This window comes from Leptopilina boulardi, unplaced genomic scaffold (genome assembly GCF_019393585.1).
Source record: "Leptopilina boulardi isolate dan_hultmark-lab unplaced genomic scaffold, ZJU_Lbou_2.1 LbouV2_123, whole genome shotgun sequence".
NCBI lineage: Eukaryota > Metazoa > Arthropoda > Insecta > Hymenoptera > Figitidae > Leptopilina > Leptopilina boulardi.
The window spans coordinates 3,512,223-3,532,554 of record NW_026137667.1 but is presented as its reverse complement, the minus strand read 5'-3'; the positions used below and the strand labels follow the sequence as shown (position 1 = coordinate 3,532,554).

Sequence of the window (20,332 nt, the reverse complement as noted above, 5' to 3'; positions counted from 1 at the left end):
ATTATTGTTTCGCGCTATATTTAGTATAAAAATTTCGAAAACTTGTGAGAGAAGATAACATTTTTTATTAGAATTAAAAGGAAAGATAATTTAATTATTTGGAAAGTTAATATTTAATTCACAGAGCATATAAACAAGCAACATTGTCTAAATATAACGTTTCATCAAGATTGGGAATATTTGCTAAAATAGTGAGGTTATGTTATAGCCATTTATCAACAATATTTCATAAAACTAAAAACAAGTAAGTAATTAATGATATTTTATATAAGTTTTTTTTTTTAATTTCAAATGTTTTTCAGAAATAATTGGGAACAAAATTTTGTAAATAAAAAATTGGAAATGTATATGTTTCATCGACCCTGCGATGACCGTCAAAATGAACTAAAAGGTCACTATCCCTTGGTTCATTCAGAAGTCAATATTATCGACCCTGATAGTCTTTTATGGGTTTAACAAGCAATTGTTTCTATGGTGACCCTCGATCGAAGAACTCTTTCGGCGCGCACAGGTAAATGAAACTATATAGACATAGTCGCCAGGTGTGCAGACTTTCTTAGTGAAGAGTGTGCAGTCTTAAATATTGACACGATCTACCATGAACTTAAACGTCCTTCCGTCGGTCAATTCTTCCTAAGTTTCCGGAAATCTAATTTTATAGAAACAACAACTTTCGCCTTCGTTAGCAAAAAAAAAAAAAAAAAACGTACGTACCTTAATCATTTATTAATTTGCAATAAAAATTTATTTTTATAGAAATGTAAAATTTTTATTTGCTCATTTATGCGCACTGTTAATTTTTTTTTCTTTTTGACAAATTAACTTACGTGTCTGAAGACCATATAATGATTGGAAGAACTTCTCTATTGGATCAAAAAAAATTACAATGGGCTAAAGAAAGAGGTGAGTTAATTAGTTTTTCATTTTTTTTTTTAAGATAAAAATTATTTTTATAATGTTTATTTTCAATTTAAATATAGAAGAATTGGGAAGACTTGGCGGAAATTGGGGTCCAGTTAAAGTTTCTGATTCGATTCGTTCAGCGATACGGTGAGTGTAGAAAATGGGAATAAAATAATTTTTATTTCATTAATTGTTTGAAAATAAGGAATAATAGTTTTCGAATTAATTATGTTTTAAAAGCACAAGAATATGCTTGACGGAATTAAATGGCAAACATCCGTATCCTCTTCGTGAAGGTGCACATTACGGAAGTACAATGAGTTTAAGAAGTTTAGCATCTGACAATTCTGGTATTTGTACATCAAGTGTTCAAAATTTGGATTTTTCCAGTGGTAGTCTTATTAATCTTCATGATAGAATTGAAAATCATAATACAGTGAGACGAAGAAGTCCCAGTTTACCTCCAATTCATACCAATAAGGAACAATATCAACATTTTATCCAGGTAAATAATATTTTTTACTCTTTTTATTTCAATTAAATTATTTAGTAATATAATTTATTATTAGTATATAAGAGAAGAAAAATATTTTTAGTATAAAAAAAATAAAAACTATATTAAAAGAACCTACTTTTTCACTATTATTCCAAATTCTTTAAACGGTATTCGAAATAATATTCTGGAAAATAAAAGATTTATAGGAATTTATTTTTATGACCGAAAATCGGAATATTAAATATGAACAAGTCATATTTCTTATATGTAGGGGAAAAAAGTAAATATAGTCGAGATCGATCCTTCTCAACCACAATGGTTCGTTGACCTACGTCTTTTAACTTGCGCGCCTCCGCCTTGAGCAATAGTTGATATAAATCGCAAGAATCCATTATAATTTTTTTTTATTAAAAATTAATTTCTGCATCGATTTGATCAATATTTCAATATTTACCATGATTATTTAATTTCAATTTATATATATATTATTTGACATGAACGGAAAAAAAGATTATTATTATAAAATATGAAAAGTAGTAAAATTTTGTTTAGATAATTTCTATCCATAAGGAAAGAGTATTTGATTTTTAGTACCTCATAAAATAAGCTAGTTTTACCATCAGCAACAAAGTGGTACGATTATCGTGATAAAGGGAGATTTGGTTTGGTATAATTTGACTTCATTTGAATACCAACTCTCGTGTGGCAGTTTTGAATATACATTATATACATATATAGTATTTGAATATGTTTCTTGGTCACGCAACTGTGTTCCATATTTTCTTGAAGGAACAAAAAGCCCTTGGTGTCGACGGACTTCGTTATCAGCCTAAACCACAGAAATACCAGCATCGTCACAACGATCCAAACGATTGCCACCCCTACGAGGAAAAAGAGGGCGAAACTTCCGGTTACGCCAGTGATTCCGTAGAGGCAACTGTCACTTCACTCCAAGGTGATTATCTTCCTTTTTTTGCAGGTGAAAAATTCCTTTTTTTTTTTTAATTTCTACATTTTTATAAAATAAATTTTATTTCCAGATCCATTGATGTCTTGTAAATCGTCAGACATTATTACCAATGAGAAAACTTGGCAGAATCCTTATTATACAACTGATGAGAGTTCATTACCACCATCGAGAAGAATTATTAGTATTAAAGCTGGTGAATTTAATCGTCAACGATGGGGAAGTATTTGGGGACAGGATCCATTAAAAGGAGATCCACCTCCACCTTCCTGGCTTGAAAGAGGTCTTTCTCGTTTGGATCATTCTAGTCAGGTGATTTTTATCAAAATTTAAAAATAATTTTACTTAACGATTATAAATATTTATTCAAAAATAATTGTTTTATTCCATTAAATATAATTTTCCAAACAGGTTTTAGTTATTAATCATGACAGTGCCAGTAGTCCTGATAGTTCAACAACAGGATCGACCGGTTCCAGTTCAAACAAGACTTACTTGCGAGGCCAAAATTTGCCAATCGATGCCAACGTACTTCAGGAACGTGAGACTCGGAGACAAAAGGCCGTTGAACTGCAAAATGCCATAAAGCAGCAATTGGAGGAAAGAGAGAGACAACGAAGGTCTGAAAAGGAACGAAAATTAAGAGAAGAACGAGAAGAAGAAGAAAGAATAAAAAAAGAAAGGGACAAAGAAAAAGAAAGGTTCTCTTCTGTTTTTACTAATTTTATTCAAATAAAAGTATATTTTTTTAATTTTGTTTTTTCTTTAATTGTTCTAGACTGGAGGAAGAGCAGAGACGGCAAAAGGACAAGGAAATTGCAAAGCAAAAAAAAGCGGAAGCCATGAGAGAAGTAATCGAAGCAGCAGAGCGCTTAGCAAAAGAAGAAAAGAAACTTCGAAGAAAGCGAAATGTTAACGAGAATAATAAACCAATTGCAAATTTATATGAATCCAATTTAAAAGATCATTTTACAGAATCAGATTTACAGACTAATGAATCGCAGACAGAAAAAGATGTAAAGCCAATAATGAATGAAGAAAATCATTTTACGAAAATTAAGGAAATTGAAAAGAAAGATACGTTCGACGAACCTAAGGATTTAAATAATTCAATTCGAATTCCTGTTAGCAAAGATGTGGCAATTGTTCTAAGTGGCAGACTCGATGATCCGGAACTTTTAAATAAAGCAAATCTTCAAGTTGTCAATTTTGTTATGACACCAACGCCAAGGAAAAATGATGTAAATCATATTCTAAGCGGATTAAATGCCATTGTTAATAATAATTGTAATTCTAATTATGTAACGTGTACAAAAACGAAAGCCTCACCTAGATTCGTGGAGAATCGACTTTTGACACCAAGTAAATATAGGACCCAAAATTCAAGAGACTGTGGTACACAAACTGACACTGAAAAAGAGATTCAGGATTTGCAAAATAGAATTCATGAAATAGATATAAATAATTTTTCAAAAGAAAGTAAAGACGCTGCTAACAATAATCAAAGAGATGTTGAAAAGTATGTTTAAATATTTAAAAAAATAAATTTAATAATTTGAAAAATTAATTTGCATATTTTTAAATATTAGATCGACTTCAACCAGCAATGCCGAGGAAATGACAGTGAAAACTTTACCAAGAGCTAAAAAAGAACCACGAACAAGTCTCGAATCACGACCAAGATGGAATGCCAATCGGTAAATTATTTATCTTTTAAAAAGCTTCATTATTTATCTAAATAGATTTTTTTAATGGAATTAAGAATCTTTAAAGTGAAAACAGATATTCTTAGTCCAGGTACAAGATATCGAACACAAAGTGAAAAAGATCCTCATTATCAACGTCGTATGAGGCTCAGAAGAAATCGTGTTGAAAGTAGCGATGAAGGTTCGAGGTAAAAATATTTTCAATAATTTATTTTTAAAAAATAGCATTTAAAATTCATTTTAATTTAATTCATAAAATATAAATAATTTAAAAAAAAATTCTTTTAAAGATCGCCGTCGCCAGATTTAAGAAAAAATAATTCAAAACAAAAGACGAGAAGTTTAACAAGACGTAAAACAAAGTTGGATAGTTACGACGCTGATTTGTCGATGGATAGTCTCAACTCTACTATACCACTGCGTTTTGATGAAAATGGGAGAATCAATATCGTGGAACATAGAAACGAGCATGGTAACATAAATAAGTATAGTCAATCTTCCAACTACCAGTCAAATATTTTAAAGGATAATGTAGATTCGCAAAATTGGTGCGGTCAAGAAATTCTTTCACATCTTTCATCATTGAGAAACGTATGAAAATTAATAATTTATATTTTATAATTCATTTTGAGGGAAATTAATTCTAAATTTTTATTTTTTAGGGACTCTTGATTATGCAGAAGCAATCCTGTCCAGTGTCACCAATTACCGAGCTTTATTGAAATTAGAAAAAAAAAAATTAATTTTGCACAGCTTTATTTCCGTTTAATTTAATTGCAATAAAATTTGTTTCTTTTGTTTGTTTTTATGTTTATCATTGTAGAATGGAATATTGACAAAAGATTCGGTAAAATCTAAATTCAACGTCAGTGGAAATACAAAAACTGAAGTTTTTCAGAATGTCTGAAAAAGTGGCAGATATAAATAAATAAAATGGCATTTCAACTAGATGACTTATTGAAAGACGATAAAAAAGATGCAAATTTAATACCAGATTTGAGTAAAGCTACTTGCAACTCTCAAGAAGAATTTCGCAGACTCATGGAACGATGTCCTGAATATAAAATCAAAGCGGAAAAGGTAAAAGAAAAAGAAATTGTAAAATTAAATTAAAAATTAAAATTCTGTAAAATTAAAGACTCTTTTTTCTGAAAGGTAAAGAAAGAAGATATTCGAGTGAGGGATAAAGATTTTTCCTGGCGAGCAACAAAACGAGAATTAAAATCAATTGGAAAGGAATGGGGCTATGGAGATCCAATACCTCCAGATATGAAATCATTGAATCTTCAAGAATTACAACAAGTAGCTATCGATTGGAGAATGTTGACTTCTGTTAGACCTAAACTTCGTCAAGATGAAGAGATGTTTTCTAGATTGGTATCATTTTTTTTCTTTTTATTTCGCCTCTTGAAAGAACGATGAAAATAAATTACTCTAATTTACAGGTTGAAATGGGAAAATTAGCAGCGAAAACATCAGCGAAAGAAAATCGTGCCCACATTACGCCAATTCGAAGAAATAAAAATAGAGCCGGCATTATTGAAAGTAGCGTGAAAATATGTGGTGAATGTGGTGAAGAATTTTGTGCTGGTGAATCGTGTGGTGATATTCTTTATGATTCCTTTATTAGAGTCACTGTAACACCACAACAATCGAAAATAACAGTTTCCGCCGATACAGCTGCAATAATTGCCGGAATGGATAAATCTGTCAAAAAAGGAAATAATAAAAAGAAGAAAGTAAATGGAAAAAATAATAATTCAAGAAAAAGTGTCAAATTATTAATACGCCGAAGAGTTAGAAAATCTGGGAGAAGTCCACGTGAAACGCACAATAAAACACGAAAAAATTTAAAACAAAACGATAATAATAATAAGGAAACTGATGAAAATGGAATAAAAAAATTCAAGAGAAAATGCAGCAAATATTCTAAAAAAGGAGGCCTATCACCAAAATAATTATACGATTTGAGTTAAAATTGTTATTATTATTTAAAATTTTTAATTAATTAATTATATATTGAATTATGTTATAATTATATATTGTTTGTTAATAGTTTCTTGTTTTCTATTTTATAATCTAGAAATTAGTTGAATAGTTTTATATACATTTCTATATTACGCTAGTATAATAATGTTTTGTACATTTTTATTTTTAATATATACTGTTTTATTAAACGTTTTACTGTTAAAAACAACATGTGCAATAACAATGTATAACAGTATTTATAAACATGTACAGTGATAAAATTGAAACATATTCTATGTTATAACTGAACAATAAAATAATTGCAAAGCTTTTATTAAAAATTACTAATATTGTTCTTTTTAAAAATTCTATTTTTAAGATTTATCTTTTCTATATACTTTGATTTAAAACGCAAAATAAAATATAAATTAATAACAATAAAAAAAGTGGTGGTAAATTAAAAAAAGGCAAATATAATTTTGTAGAACATATTTCTTATTAAGGAATTATTTTGTACATTCGACTAAATAATCGCATACAGGACACAAAAGAAAAAAATAGTTTTCATATTTATATATATATATATCAGGTTTCCTCTTACATATCTAGCTAAAATTATTGAATTCCTGGATGGACAACTAGGCGGATTTTTTCTAGAATTGCTACAACGACAATACATTTTGAGTTATTTCGTACACGTTGCGTCATACACAATTTTATATCGGACTTTCAAAAAACTTCTTTTCTCTCTTTTATAAATAAGAAAAGAAAATTGATAAACTAGATCAAACCATTAAAAACACAAATTCTATTTTTTTCATATATCAATCAACGATCTTCTAGATTGATCTCTCTTCAAAGAGACTGATTAGAAGAGCGGAAAATTCGCATTTCTGTGTATAAAGCAAAGTCTCTTACTCAGAAGAATATGTACAATTGTGTAATGTTATATATTCAAAATATGACAATCTTCTAACAAATGTACAACTTCATGTCTTTATACGAGCTATAACGCCGAGTAAAGATATATAATATAATTTGTATTATGATTATACACAGGTATTCATATATAATAAGTATATAATATACAATTACAATGAATAATTGTTAGTATGTCCACCTTTGTTTTATGTTTTACAAAAATACAAGTACTACGTTCATTTTAAATATATACGCCTGATAAATTCAGGTCAATTATTTGATGTTCAATAATATGTTGTCTTTTTCTTCTGGAAAAGTCATACACTCTTGCTTCTTTTTTTTTTTTTTAAGTACATTCCGAAGAAACATTCAATTCTTGTGTTTTTGTATTCATCCCTAGAGTATACACGAATTATTTATTACACACAAGTCTGTTCAATCTGAACTACTTTGAGTCTTTTCTTTCGTTTTTTTTTTTTGGTCATTTTCAATCCATTTAAAGTGAAGCAAAGTTCATTTACTTCAAGTATAACAACTTAATATGTAACATCATAAATCACACAGGAATTTCTACTTGGACGATAATAATTTTTTTTTTTTTTTTATTAGCTTTGAATTATATTACTTTATCAAAATTAAAATATGCACGTTAAAACACGTAGAAAATGTGAAAATTGCTTCAATGAGCGACAGTCTATTACACTTAACAGGATATCGACAAACAATTATATATTGCCGATTGATGGTTTTTAATTATACATTAATACTGTTATTTATTACAATTATTTAATGTAATTGAATTGAGATTTTGATTCAGAAAATGAAATTTCAATTATAGTTATATTAATTTAATTTGACTGATATGAAAATTGAATTTAGTGCACAATTAGAATAAAAATTTTTATTTTATAATCTCTGTCGATACCCCATTTCACACATTTGACTTAACGCAACCAATTTTGGCACATTGGCAAGAAACAATTGATCTCAAAATTAATTTACTATAAAATATTAACAATACGAAAATGTACAAATTTGTTTTACACCGGGACATATATTTTACCAAGATTTACACTTGCAAAAAAAATTATTTAATTCAAATATAATCGATTACGTGATTATTATCAAATAAATATTTATTTGAACTAAATAATTTTTTTTTTAGTGTAATTATTTTGACAATTCTTATATTATAATCTAAATCAATTTCGAAACATTTTTTTGATGTACGTCTCTTGAACAAAAAAAAAAAGGTTACATAACAAAAATTACAAATAAACAATGAAATTAAATATGAAACATGTCTTTTTTACGAATGAACGATGACTGAACAAATTATGAGACAATCACAAACGTATACATATTTATACAAAACGGATTATTCTTTTGAAAAAGTTAACACTTCTCATTATTCAGAATGATAAAAATTTTTGAGAATCGTGATGTACTTGTCTTTTACTATTATTACAAAATGCATTAAGTTTGACGTTGACAGACATTTTAAATTTAAATTGCATGTGCAGAATGATAAATTATCATTTACTGACAAAGTGTGATCACCAAATTTTCCACTGGAGACAAAAAATATTTTTGAACATGATTATCACAATTTTTTTTTCATAAATCGAGTTAGAATTGAAATGTACATTATAAAAAATAGAGTTGAAAATTTCAAAAATATTAATTTTCAATTTGTTTTTAACAAAAAGATCAAAAAATAACGTCTTTAAATATAGAGATCAAAGTATAAAGACGATTTGAAAAATATCATAATTCTCAAAAGTTCTTACTTTTTACGCAATTTTCTTTTCATTTTCACTTTTAAAAATAAACCACAGCACTTCTTATGCAACAGGGGACGCTAGATTTGCCAAAGAGAAACCTTTTTGACTATCCTGTTGTTCGACATACATATTCGATGAACATCAGAAATACACTATATTTATAAAGATGGACTTTTTTCACAATAAGTCCAACAGACATTCAAGTTTGATTGAAGATTGCAAAGATTTACACTCGATTGTTCAAAGTTTTCGACGTTCATTATATTTCATTATCGATTGCACATACATCAGAATATTTTTAAAGAAAAAACTATAGACATACTTTATGGAATTTTATATGACATAGAAAATCCTGACAAAAAAAAAAAAAATTATAACATTCCTTTTACTCATTACTTTTAAAAATCTCTCAAATCATGTTCCCTAGTTATATTATTCAGAAGTCAGGATTTTTCAGAGAGCAATACACAAGCTGCATATTTTTTTTTCCATTTTTTTTAAGCTTTGAGTAACAATTCTTGCACACATTTTTCCTCCATTTTAAAAGACTTAATGTGAACAGAAAAAAAGTTGAGCAAAAAAGCTTGTTTTGTTTTTAATTTATCCTTACAAAAAATAGAACTCGTGAAACGAACAAGTCTAAGAAAAATAATAATTTTTTTTTTTTTATTTAATCTAACTTCATTAAAATCATTCAGACATTTCTCAAATCACATTCATTTTCAATTCGTTAAATAGTTTAACTAAGAAAAATTTTTGTTCTCTTTAATTTAAACCGAAGATTGCCAAAATTGAAAAATCTTTAATATATAAATGATTATTGAATCAGGAATTTTTATCTACTAAATTATGAAAAAACAACTCTTAAAACTTTTTTTTGAACTTATATAAAAAGTAATGTGTATAACCATATAACACGCTATCATTAATTATTCTATATTGTAAACTTGTGACTTATCCCCCACGTATTTTAATATATAAGGCAGCATGAAGTTTATACAGCAATAATAAGTCAATGACAATAAAGAAAGAAATTTGACATTTTTTTTTTTCTTGCGATTGTGATGCAGTATAACTTATACTTTCTAATGGATCTGAGTCGATCCTTTTGGTACTATGTACAAGGGGAAAAAAAAAAAAATTTTGGTCAAGTGGATAACGAAAATGCTCTTTTATAAACTCTCACTTGATTTACTCATTGTGACAGTCTCTCCTGAGCCAAAGGGGTCTTCCTTTTTATACTTCCTATTTTCAAGCAACTTTGTGCTTTGTCCACTTGATTTTATTTAATTGTCTCTGCGAGCCTTCTTTTTGCTCTTCTTTTGGGGTTTTGCTTCCGTCCAAACATCTAAAAAAAAAAAACAGAACAATTTTAAAATGATCTTAAATTTTTAAATTATTGACAACAATTATGTTTTCAACATACCTCCCAATTCATCGAAAGCAGCAACAGGCTTTTCCACTACCTGCTCACTTTTTATGGGTTCTGGTACATCTTTAACGATGACCTCCTCCACCTTCTTCTCCACTACCTTTTCAATAATTTTTGGTTCTGTTTTTACAGTAGCAGTTACTTTTTCAGTTTCACTATTCTTTTTTGATTTCTTAGATTTAGTTTTCTTCTCCTCCTTCTCGGGCTTTTCAACCTTGAAAAAAATAATATAAAATTACTTCCAAATTATTAAATAAAAATGTTAAAATAATGTCAAATTCATACCTTATTGGAAATTTCTGTTTTCTTCTCCACTTTCTTTTCAGTCTCAAGATTGTCATTAATAATAGGTGTAAGAACAACGTCTTTGTTGTCCTTCTCCTTTAATTCTTTGTTCTCGGTCTCTTTGGCAACTTTATCTTTAATCTCTGGTTTCTCTTGATCTTTAACTTCTTTTGCAACATCATTAATCAATTCAGTTTTCTTTACATTCTTCTTTGATTTCTTTGATGGTGTATCTTCTTCCTTCTTCTTATTTTTTTTGTCTTTTCGTGAATAGGCTTGTTCCCAATCACCTAAAATAATTTTTTAAATATTTTATATATATTTACATTCAAAAGAGAGTGAAAAATATATTTTTCAAAATTAATTTTATTTTTTAAATAATTAAAATATATAATTTACCTTCGTCAAAATCAACTGGTTTCTCCTGTAGAAGATTCTTCAGATTTTTCTTATTTTTTACCTGCTCGACTTTATTTTCTTTTCCTGATTTAGCTTCATGATTTTTTTCCTTCTTGATTGCAACAGGTTTATCATCTTCTTGTTTCTTTTCTTTTAATTTACCATCAACTTCATCATTTTTTGATGATTTCTTTGTTGTTTCTGATTTTGTGATAACAGTTTTCTTGACAGGACTCGCTTTCTCAGTAACTAGCTGCCCATTAGCGGCTTTCTGCAATTAGTGAAAACAGATTAGATATGTAGCAACTTTAGACTCTGGACTTTAGAATTTTTATTTAACATATTTTCTGAATGAAACCTTTTATATTTTTTAATTATTTTTTTTTAATATTGAAATTTGTTATTTAAATTTTTTTTTTAATTAAAAGAAAAATAACAAGTTGAAGAAATTTGTAAAATGTGATTATTTACAAATTAATTTAAAATTCAGAATCACTAATTCTAATAAATTTTTGATGAAAACAAAATTTTTTGCATTCTTTTAGAAAACGGGGTATACGCCCTTCTATGAGATCACGTGACTCAAAGGATTTGCAATAATAACAGATATATAATACATATGTGTATGAAGTCTGGGTATAGATAAATCTGAGGACATAAGATTGCGAACAGAGAAATGAATTTTTAACACATGAAAGAGTATATGACAGTAAATTAATAATGCATTTGACAAGATCAATCTGCATTGTAGATTTTATGGTCTGTTTTTGTTACGTCATTTTCATTTAATTCGCGCGTCAAATATACATTATCCCAGCTGATCAGTGACACGTGTATGTGCGTGGCTGATTTGGGGTCGTTGCTACAAAGCAAAAATCAAAGTAATTAATATAAACCATATGGCAAGAGAAGACGCTTATACGGACGCGTAACGATTGATAAATTGTCAAAATGCATCATAATGTATGAAGATAGTGTATGTTACAATTACCTTTTCCTTGGTTTTACTTCGTTTTTTGTTAGCAAGCTTCCGGTCCACGTCCGAGCTAACGGAGAGATGAGCGAAAGGTGGCTGCTCGGCTTTTTTGAAGCCGAAGACGAAGACAAGGATGGCGCAAACCAAAACGCAAACAACTGGTATTCCATATTGCGAATGTTGCAGAAGTAGACTCACGTCCATATCGTGGATTAAATATAGTCTTTCAATTATGATAATCGAGTGAAAAAAAAAGAACGTAAAGATATTTGATCCGCGTATGCTTATACGTCCACACACGAAACCACCAGGAAGTTAATCACGGTTTGACACACTACAACAAGAATGCTGGAGAAATGTTAATGCAACACTGAAAACATAACCTCCTAGCGGATAAATGTTCAACTAAACAAGTGCGAGTTGGCACACACATACGATTCATTGGACCGTGAGTCATAACACCTTTTAATAATCTACTTTGAAATGCAAATAATTTAGTAAATGTATTTTAAAAGTCAAATTTCCTCTTTTTTTTACAATAAAATAAAAAAAAGACTAAATTTGAAGTTTACAAAATTTTATTTAAAACTTTCGTGATGATTCATGATTTTTCAAAATGGAAATTCAGATATTGTTTTGACTAAAACTCCGTTAAAATTTTTTATTTTTTCTCATTTCTTTTTTGATTTTGTTTTGAAAGAAAATGAATACATAATAATTATTATTTAAATAATAAATATTTTATTAATTCCACTGGAAATTAAACAATTTAATATTAACAATTTTTATACACTTTTTTTACATGTTTTTTTTTTAATTTAGACTAATTTTCAACTAACAATTGAAAATTAGCAATATTTAATATTTTACTAAATAACCTAATAATATCTAATTTTGTACAGTTTTTGAAAATTGAACAACCATTGGTTTATCTTTTAGAATATAGCCATTCGTTTCAGCAAGAGCAATTTCCGCCTGTTTAATATTTTGTAATGTAACGAATGCTTGACCTTTCATTCGTCCTCCTTGCATGAGTTGCACACTATATTGATTTTCAGCGGAAACTAAGTCTTCGATCACATACTTCTTATAAATAAAGTGCAAATCTTTAATCTCAACTTGCTTCGCTAGATTTTTTATATATAAACGGCATGACGGTTTTCCAGGATGATAATTCTTAAATGCAGTGAATTTATCATAATCTGAAAAAAAAAAATTATATTTTAGTCAAAAATTTGTAAATTAAATCACATTAAAAAAATAATATAAAAAAAGTTAACCTTTAATCGAGATACGATTAGTTGATAATTCTTCGGATGTAATAAATTCTTGCTCTTTCTTCTCTTCAACATTCTCACTTTCGTCGGGAATTTTTACATCAGTTTTATTAGCTGGAAAAATAAGACCAAAACCTCCCTCTTGGACATCATTAGAAACAAGAAAAGATGATGATGTTGATTCCAATAAAGGCATATTACTGTTTATTTTTAATTCCAATTTTTTCGGTTCATTTTTGTCTATTGATTCAAATAAATCTTGTGGCCTTAACAATGGCTTTTGAGTAGAGGTGGAAGGAACACTGAGTTGTTTATTAGGATTAACAAACTTTGGAATTTTCATTTTTCTAGAAGAAGATGGCCTCTTTCTTTTCATTGGAATAATATTTTGAATTTTTCCACTTGGTTCCTCTTCGGATTCAATTTCCGATTCTGATTCTTCTTCTTCTTCTATATCATGTTGTTCAAAATTTTGAAAAGATTCCTTTTGTGTTAATTCTTCAATTCCGAAAATATTTTTATACTGATCCACATTGTATAATTCTTTTAGTAATGGAAAATTCGATTCCAATTCTTCAAATGGTGGAGGTAAATTCATTCTGTTCATTAAATGCAATACCTAAAAAAAAAGGAATAAAAATTGTTATTCAATTAAAAGTAAAATTATTGTTAACAATTTAATAAAATATTTACCTGTGTATAAAACATGGGTTCCTTTATTAATTGAATTGAAATTCGTAATAAAGTTTCCTTTGAAGGTGCAGGATATTTATATGTAATATTAGGATTAGGTGGTTGTGTAAAGGCATTACTTCCAGTCCAATTGTTTAATTTTTTAAGGAAATTTTGAAGATGTATTTTTTCAGAAGATTCTTTTTTTAACTCTTCCTCGTCAACTTTTTTACTACTATCAGTCTTTGTATAATCGGTAGATATTGATTTTTTAGCAAATTCAATAGATATTCGATGACCTTTTATTTCTAATTGATGAAGGCGTAGAAATGCTTCTGTAGCAATTTCTTCAGACGAAAATTCCGCAAAAGTCATTGTAAACTTAGGCGATTTTCTTATTGTTTTTGTTTTTATTGCATTAAATTTTTTAAATAGTTCATCACGTCGCTCGTCAGAAAGCGATGGTGGTAAATGCAAAATGCGAAGAGTTTTTGAAGACTGCAAATTGTATAAAAAAAATAATTAAAATAATATTACAATAACATAGTATAATAAAATTAATAAAAATTGTTTAAATAATATATAATTTCAGTAGAAGTAAATGTTAATGTTTACTTAATATTAAGATAAAAATAAATATTATTATGTGTAAATTTCATAATTTTGACAATTTCTCATAAAAGTAAACAAGTTCTTTATAGGTTAGGTTTCAGTAAAATAAATTTTAAATTGTAACCTGACAATAATTATTTTCATTTGATTCTAGAAAATATGTCAAACTTACCACTTCCGACATTATTGACTTTCAATAATGATATTCACAATAAACAACATAAATAATTAATTATTAAAACATATCTCTGACAGTAGTGTATAATTTGGACTGAACGGTTGCCAACTGTTGCATAATGTAAAGAATTTCTGATTGGTCACTTTTAATATTTGTCCAATTATATCAGATATTTGGATTGGTTACTTAAATTAATATTTGAATTTCCCGCTAATAACGTCATTCGTATAATACGTAACTATCTTGTGTTTGTCACGGTAACGTAATTCACAATTTGTCAATAGCTTCCCATTCCTGTTGTTTAACTTTATTTTTTAAGTCTATAATTTTGTAAAATCTTAATTACTCGAAAAAATTGAGGATAATAATTAATTTAACCGAGTTTTGGATAATTTTACGGAAATTGCAACATTTTGCGCATGTCAAAAACATCAAATAAGTGTAGATGACGCTGCAATCGTTAATTTTTACCAGATATCTGATGTCAGCAGTAGTCACTTTGCTTTTGAAGAATTTATGGTTTTTCCGATAATTTTATTAAAAAGTACATTGAAAGATAAAGATATAGTCTTTAGTGATAGTTATGTCGTGAAGATAAATTGTGTCTAATAAGAAGAAACAGTGTTCGATAGTGATAACATATTGTCTGGTGTGTGAAAATTTTGCTGATTTAAAACTCAAGGGTTATGAGGCTTAAAAGTCTAGCTTTTAAAAGACTTATATATTTTTTCAATATTTATAAACTTATTCTAAATATTCATAATGGCTAGTAAATGCAAAGTAAGTCTATGATAAATATTTTCTATATTCAAAATCTTTTAAAACATTGTCTTTGTTGATATGAAAATCATTCAATGTCATAAATGTTAGTCTATATAAAAATTGCTTTAAAAAGATTTATTAAAATATATCTAAATAATTCTTTGTATTGCATAAACAAAAAAAAATTAACAAAATATTTAATAAGAAATATTTGATTCTCATTTGTAATAGATTTATGTCCATTGAGAGATATAAGTATATGCTTTTTAGTTCCACAATATGTTAGAGATTTTAACATTTGATAAGAAAAATTTATTGCTTATTTTACATATAGTAAAAAGGAAAATTACTGATAGTTGTGTATTTTTTCTGTAAATATGTCTTTAATTTTTTAGGGATTTCAAGTAATATCAAAGTAATAAAGATTAGATTTTTTTTTTATCAAATTTTTGCGAGCAATTTTTTTCTTTTTAGACAAACTTTATCTAGTCTCTTTTTCTTAATTGGTTATCTGAAATTTTTTTGTTGGAATTTTTTCTTTTTGATAAAAAGCCTCGATGATTGCAAAATTGTTCACTTAAATAGTGAAATAAAAACATTTAGTAAGACTAATCTTTTATGACGATTGATTTATTTATAATTTCTTAACAAAAATTGTCATTGAATGAATTCTTCTGTAAATAAGGAAAAGGAAAAATTCTTTAAAAATATTACGATAATTCACACCTTCTATATTTCCTCAATGTGTATAAATATTTCTTCAATATAGAACGTGATCAAATTACAAAAAGTTGTGTAAGGCAATAAATTAAAAATAAATTTTTATTTTACAGGAATGTGGTTGTATTTGTTCGCGATGTATTAAAAACGAAAGAAGACTCAGTGATATGCATTTGCATGCGGAAATTGAAAATCTCCGGCAACGTTTAATGGAACGTGATAGTCATATTGTAACAATGGAAACGCAATTTTTAAATGAAGCTGATAAATTTCCAAATGGTGAATTAGCTTCATTGAAAGATGAAATGCTTATTTGGCAGGACAAGTATGCAAGACTTTATGAGGCTCATAAAAGAGTGCAAAAAGTAAATCAGAATCTAGAGGATAAGCTTTTGAGAATCGTTGATAAATGTGAGACTGAGAAAGGTGCCTTTACAAAGGACATAGCAACTCTATCCCATAGATTAGCAGATGCCAATTATACTGTTCATCGTTTAACGCAGGATAATGTAACATTTTTTTTTTTATTATAATTTAATTAATATTCTCTTAGTTTTCTTATTGTATTTTAATTAAATTTTTATTTTACAGGAAAAATATAGGAATGATGTTAATTTAGCTATTCAATTGCTACAGTGTAAACCTTCGAATTTCATAAGTCAAAAATACGAATCGGTGGGTTTAATATTTTTTTTTTTATTTCATTAAGTTTAAGCAAATTAACAAAGAAATTAAATTGAATTTTCCTTTTTAGTTACCATCCGAAATGCAAGCCAAAGTGAGAACCTATATTGCCCAAAAGGGACCGATTTCGGAACCGAAGCAAAGTGAAGTTAAAAGTATAACCGTACCAATATCAACATTTCCACCAACTGCAATGGTTTATAATGTAACGCGAGCGAGCATTTCAAAAAGTGACAGTTCAAGCTCAGACGATGATCCAAAACCGCCTGTTGATGTTGTCTCTGCGGCAATTATGGCAAAAGTCCTTGAGGATCGTGAAAAAGAACGAATTTTTGCCAGACATTGTGATACCTGTACATGTCATAGAAGCGTATTAAAAGTAAATACCGAGATGCAAACTGTAAATGTTTACAATACATGCAACGAATGTCAAACCAGAGAGGATTCTTCTCGAGCTAATGATGAAAAAATGGATTATTTAAAAAATGATCGTACCACCAAGTTGCATTATAATCAAATTCAAAAATCCTATTCACAATCATTTTTGCCCGTAGTAAATGATTGTACGAAAACATTTAGTAAAATAAGAACACAAAATAGTGAGAACAATTCAAAACACACGATTTATCATTATGTAAATGAAGTTGCTGAGAGTAAAAATAATCAAAAATCTGAAAATTCCAAATTAACAAATCGTTCATCAATATTGGGTGCGAAAAATTATTCAAATTTCAAAAATACAATGAAACATCAAAATTCATTGAATACACAAAATATAACTGCCGAGACAAAACTTTTGGCACCAGAAAATTCTGACGATAAACTAGAGGAGAAAATTGATCATATAAAAACATCTAAAAAATTTAATCAATGGACTGACATTGAGAATGATTCATTGGAAGGACGAGCTGCTCAAGTTGAGATAATTAATGATAGACTTTGGAAAAGCAATTGGAATAAGTCAGAATTTCATGATTTTAATCATTCCAATGATGATTATCGAACTCGAATTGGAAAAGATACACATATTGATGTGATTAATGATAGAGTTTGGAAACATAATAAATCCAAAACGAAGGAAAAGAAACCAACACAATTGACACTCATTAAAGTAGGAAGTGTTGATGAATTGACAAATAATAGTGAAATCAGGCCAGAAAGTACAGTGAGTCCAAGTTTCAGCAGTGATAGTATTATTTTTTCAACTTCAGATCCATCAAGTATTTCCAGTGATGTGCAATCGACAAACAAAGGTCTTTCCAAGCAGGAGAAAAAGAATTGTAATATTGATCTTCAAACAAATAAACCGGAACGAACTCCAGGACCAAGAAGTTGTGTAATGAGACTATCAGGTAAATCGAATAATATTCTTTTAGATAATGTGGGAAATTATCAACCAATTCTCACGGCAAATTCAGTTACGTTTCCAAATACTGCTTTGGTACATACGACAAGTTCATGTCGTTCAGGAAGAACCGTATCAACAAGTAGCGAAGAGAATTCATCAATTTTATCTCCTGATAATGTTCATCTACAAAGAGTCGCCGATTGGGTAAAATCATCAGTGCAACTTGACAAATCAACATCATCATTATCAAATCAATCGGATAAATTGTCAATTGATACAAAACATTTTAATCAATTTTCAAGAGATGAATCATTGGAGATTAAAGAGGAAAATGTTGTTGAAGAATCATTTGAACGTGTCGAGAAGAAGAATAAGAAGAAGGAGGAGGATCTCATCATTTTTGATCCAAGCAGCGATGAGGAAAAGGATATAAGTGATTTAAAAGTGAGTTCTGTTATAGACGATAAATTTAATGTTAAAAATGTTACGAAGGAAAATTTTCCAATCGATGATGATTATCAACTTGATGATCAAGTCTCAATGAGAAATTCAACAGTTGATAATCATTACGATGAGGTGAAAGTGACAAAAGAAATGGAGGAGACATATTTAAAATTGACTGCAAGTCTTGATCCTGTTGCATTAAGATTGGCGAGTATGACTGGTACAGATTTGACGATTGAAAAATACAGGAAAGATCATAAACGTCTTCAAAATCAGAAAATTCCTTCTAAATCAGGTTCATCAACGTAATATTTGAATTTTGGTGGGAGATTAATTTTCGTTAATTTCTTTAAATTTGTCAATTAATTTTCTTTATATAAAGTATTTAAATAATTTATTTACTAAAGTGAGTAAAAAAATTTAATAATAATATAATGTTTGGGCATAATAATAATTATAAATTATATTATTATTATTATTAACGTATTTTACACTCACTCTAGTTCTGCATTTTCTAAAGTTGCAGATGATAAATGAGATTGTGATACATAATTTATTTTTTTATGCATATTATTTGATTCTTGAAATAAGTTACGAAAACTTTATTTTTTAGTAACTTATTTTCTAATTGCAATTCAATTTAAATGAAATTCATACACATTTTATTTTTCATTTATTAGTTGTAAATAACATTGAAATTTTTTTTTTTAAATATTTTTACAATTTTTGAAATTAATTTTTAATAGAAATTGTTGTGGGTGGAATTTCTAAATTCTTTAAAATTGTTTTGTTCATAAACATATTTTTAATTTTCTCTACATAACTAACAGAAAAAAATATTATAAATGTTAGAAAAAATAATATCTTAAACTTGTCTTTATTCTAAGACTTGATTAATTTTAATATTAATTCAGTTTTTTTTTTATGAAAACAAAGAACTTTAAAAACTGAGCACATATTAAAAACAGTATTAAATTAATTTGCTCACAATAAAAATCGTGACAATATACTTTTTTTCAATTTAACACTTTTGCAAAGCAATTTCAATTTTTTTAACAATAATTTCTTAGAAACTCTTTTTAAAATCATAATGGTATGAATATAATAATTAATTATAATTAATAATTTTACTAAAATTAATTAATCATAATTAAAAGAGATTTTTTTTCCTTTTGAATTAATCATTAATGGTAACAATTATACTAAATATAATTAGATAAAAAATAAATTGTTTTTATATTTGGGCGATTTTTTGAAGTTATAAAATGAATAATTTATTATTCATTAAACATTGAATTTGAATTTCCCGCTATTATTTAGTTATAAATTATTATTTTAGGGTTGGCACTTCTTATCTATTTGATATACAGCTAACTTCAAGAAATCGCTACAAAAGTTTGAGTTGTGCTTAACCGTTTTTCTTAGTTAAGTTTTTAATTGTTTTAAATTGAAGCGTTAATTGCAATTATTTAGCTATTAATATTAAATTGGAATTAAATTTTAATCAGTAACTTCCAAGAAGTGATAAATATTAATTTATTCGTTTTGTGTCTCGTTATCCTAAATACACGATGCCAAATAAAACTAACAATGAAATATTCAATAACAACAGGTATTATTTTATTATAATAATTAATTGATTACATTTTAATGTCATAATTATAGTATAACTCTTTTTATGAACCGGATGTTCCTCAGGAAATTGCCTAACTTGCTTAGAGCAGACAATATTTACATTTATTTTGATAAAAATGAACTGTTTCTTCCTACCTATAGAAAAAAATAAAAATGTTTTTAA

At 27.6% G+C, this 20,332-nt stretch overlaps 7 protein-coding genes across 12 annotated transcripts in view; 5 read left to right on the top strand and 2 right to left on the bottom strand.

The window, feature by feature from the left end:
* LOC127291026 (39S ribosomal protein L34, mitochondrial) overlaps window positions 1–20,332 on the top strand; it is a 456,612-nt gene that overhangs the window by 47,268 nt on the left and 389,012 nt on the right. The gene's annotated exons all lie outside the window — the stretch shown is intronic.
* On the top strand, window positions 36–4,879 carry LOC127291011 (myb-like protein X). Of its 5 annotated transcripts, none has more exons than XM_051319893.1 (13): window positions 45–244; window positions 303–706; window positions 838–903; window positions 984–1,050; window positions 1,144–1,408; window positions 2,189–2,354; window positions 2,440–2,678; window positions 2,778–3,067; window positions 3,145–3,885; window positions 3,956–4,063; window positions 4,159–4,260; window positions 4,363–4,663; window positions 4,735–4,879. In XM_051319893.1, the coding sequence occupies exons 3-13, from the start codon at window positions 846–848 to the stop codon at window positions 4,792–4,794; spliced, it is 2,397 nt and encodes a 798-aa protein (XP_051175850.1). In that variant the 5' UTR covers window positions 45–244; window positions 303–706; window positions 838–845; the 3' UTR covers window positions 4,795–4,879. The 5 variants fall into 5 exon arrangements, 3 of the variants coding, with proteins under 3 accessions (XP_051175850.1, XP_051175848.1, XP_051175849.1); XM_051319891.1 differs by having other exon boundaries at window positions 46–244; window positions 981–1,050; XR_007844525.1 differs by lacking the exon at window positions 4,735–4,879 and having other exon boundaries at window positions 36–244; window positions 981–1,050; window positions 4,164–4,260; window positions 4,363–4,509.
* On the top strand, window positions 4,816–9,331 carry LOC127291023 (uncharacterized). Of its 2 annotated transcripts, none has more exons than XM_051319911.1 (3): window positions 4,816–5,152; window positions 5,234–5,449; window positions 5,518–9,331. In XM_051319911.1, the coding sequence occupies exons 1-3, from the start codon at window positions 5,006–5,008 to the stop codon at window positions 6,028–6,030; spliced, it is 876 nt and encodes a 291-aa protein (XP_051175868.1). In that variant the 5' UTR covers window positions 4,816–5,005; the 3' UTR covers window positions 6,031–9,331. The 2 variants fall into 2 exon arrangements, with proteins under 2 accessions (XP_051175868.1, XP_051175867.1); XM_051319910.1 differs by having other exon boundaries at window positions 4,823–5,152; window positions 5,228–5,449.
* LOC127291021 (uncharacterized protein DDB_G0286299-like) lies at window positions 6,515–12,227 on the bottom strand. The gene is made up of 5 exons (XM_051319908.1): window positions 11,853–12,227; window positions 10,862–11,132; window positions 10,463–10,752; window positions 10,172–10,391; window positions 6,515–10,093 (listed from the first exon to the last, which is right to left on the bottom strand). The coding sequence occupies exons 1-5, from the start codon at window positions 12,039–12,041 to the stop codon at window positions 10,032–10,034; spliced, it is 1,032 nt and encodes a 343-aa protein (XP_051175865.1). The 5' UTR covers window positions 12,042–12,227; the 3' UTR covers window positions 6,515–10,031.
* LOC127291017 (RNA-binding region-containing protein 3) lies at window positions 12,556–14,706 on the bottom strand. The gene is made up of 4 exons (XM_051319902.1): window positions 14,571–14,706; window positions 13,808–14,284; window positions 13,118–13,733; window positions 12,556–13,039 (listed from the first exon to the last, which is right to left on the bottom strand). The coding sequence occupies exons 1-4, from the start codon at window positions 14,580–14,582 to the stop codon at window positions 12,726–12,728; spliced, it is 1,419 nt and encodes a 472-aa protein (XP_051175859.1). The 5' UTR covers window positions 14,583–14,706; the 3' UTR covers window positions 12,556–12,725.
* Window positions 14,868–20,303, top strand: LOC127291009 (uncharacterized). The gene is made up of 4 exons (XM_051319890.1): window positions 14,868–15,356; window positions 16,172–16,567; window positions 16,650–16,733; window positions 16,813–20,303. The coding sequence occupies exons 1-4, from the start codon at window positions 15,339–15,341 to the stop codon at window positions 18,841–18,843; spliced, it is 2,529 nt and encodes an 842-aa protein (XP_051175847.1). The 5' UTR covers window positions 14,868–15,338; the 3' UTR covers window positions 18,844–20,303.
* Window positions 20,016–20,332, top strand: part of LOC127291007 (protein stum) — a 39,909-nt gene continuing 39,592 nt past the window's right edge. The window contains exon 1 of the mRNA XM_051319886.1: window positions 20,016–20,146. The gene's annotated coding sequence lies outside the window, so the exon portion shown is untranslated. The remainder of the gene's footprint in view (window positions 20,147–20,332) is intronic.

Coding starts and splice junctions, on each gene's coding strand:
- LOC127291011 (XM_051319891.1), top strand. CDS start 846: ATGATTGGAAGAACTTCTCTATTGGATCAAAAAAAATTACAATGGGCT. Junction 3,068..3,144: donor AGGGACAAAGAAAAAGAAAG/GTTCTCTTCTGT, acceptor TAATTGTTCTAG/ACTGGAGGAAGAGCAGAGAC. Junction 3,886..3,955: donor AATCAAAGAGATGTTGAAAA/GTATGTTTAAAT, acceptor TTTAAATATTAG/ATCGACTTCAACCAGCAATG.
- LOC127291023 (XM_051319910.1), top strand. CDS start 5,006: ATGGCATTTCAACTAGATGACTTATTGAAAGACGATAAAAAAGATGCA. Junction 5,153..5,227: donor ATAAAATCAAAGCGGAAAAG/GTAAAAGAAAAA, acceptor TTTTTCTGAAAG/GTAAAGAAAGAAGATATTCG. Junction 5,450..5,517: donor AAGAGATGTTTTCTAGATTG/GTATCATTTTTT, acceptor TCTAATTTACAG/GTTGAAATGGGAAAATTAGC.
- LOC127291021 (XM_051319908.1), bottom strand. CDS start 12,041: ATGGACGTGAGTCTACTTCTGCAACATTCGCAATATGGAATACCAGTT. Junction 10,753..10,861: donor ACCAGTTGATTTTGACGAAG/GTAAATTATATA, acceptor AAATTATTTTAG/GTGATTGGGAACAAGCCTAT. Junction 10,392..10,462: donor AAACAGAAATTTCCAATAAG/GTATGAATTTGA, acceptor ATTTTTTTCAAG/GTTGAAAAGCCCGAGAAGGA.
- LOC127291017 (XM_051319902.1), bottom strand. Junction 13,734..13,807: donor AACCCATGTTTTATACACAG/GTAAATATTTTA, acceptor CTTTTTTTTTAG/GTATTGCATTTAATGAACAG. Junction 13,040..13,117: donor TAATCGTATCTCGATTAAAG/GTTAACTTTTTT, acceptor TTTTTTTTTCAG/ATTATGATAAATTCACTGCA.
- LOC127291009 (XM_051319890.1), top strand. Junction 16,568..16,649: donor ATCGTTTAACGCAGGATAAT/GTAACATTTTTT, acceptor TTTATTTTACAG/GAAAAATATAGGAATGATGT. Junction 16,734..16,812: donor TAAGTCAAAAATACGAATCG/GTGGGTTTAATA, acceptor TTTCCTTTTTAG/TTACCATCCGAAATGCAAGC.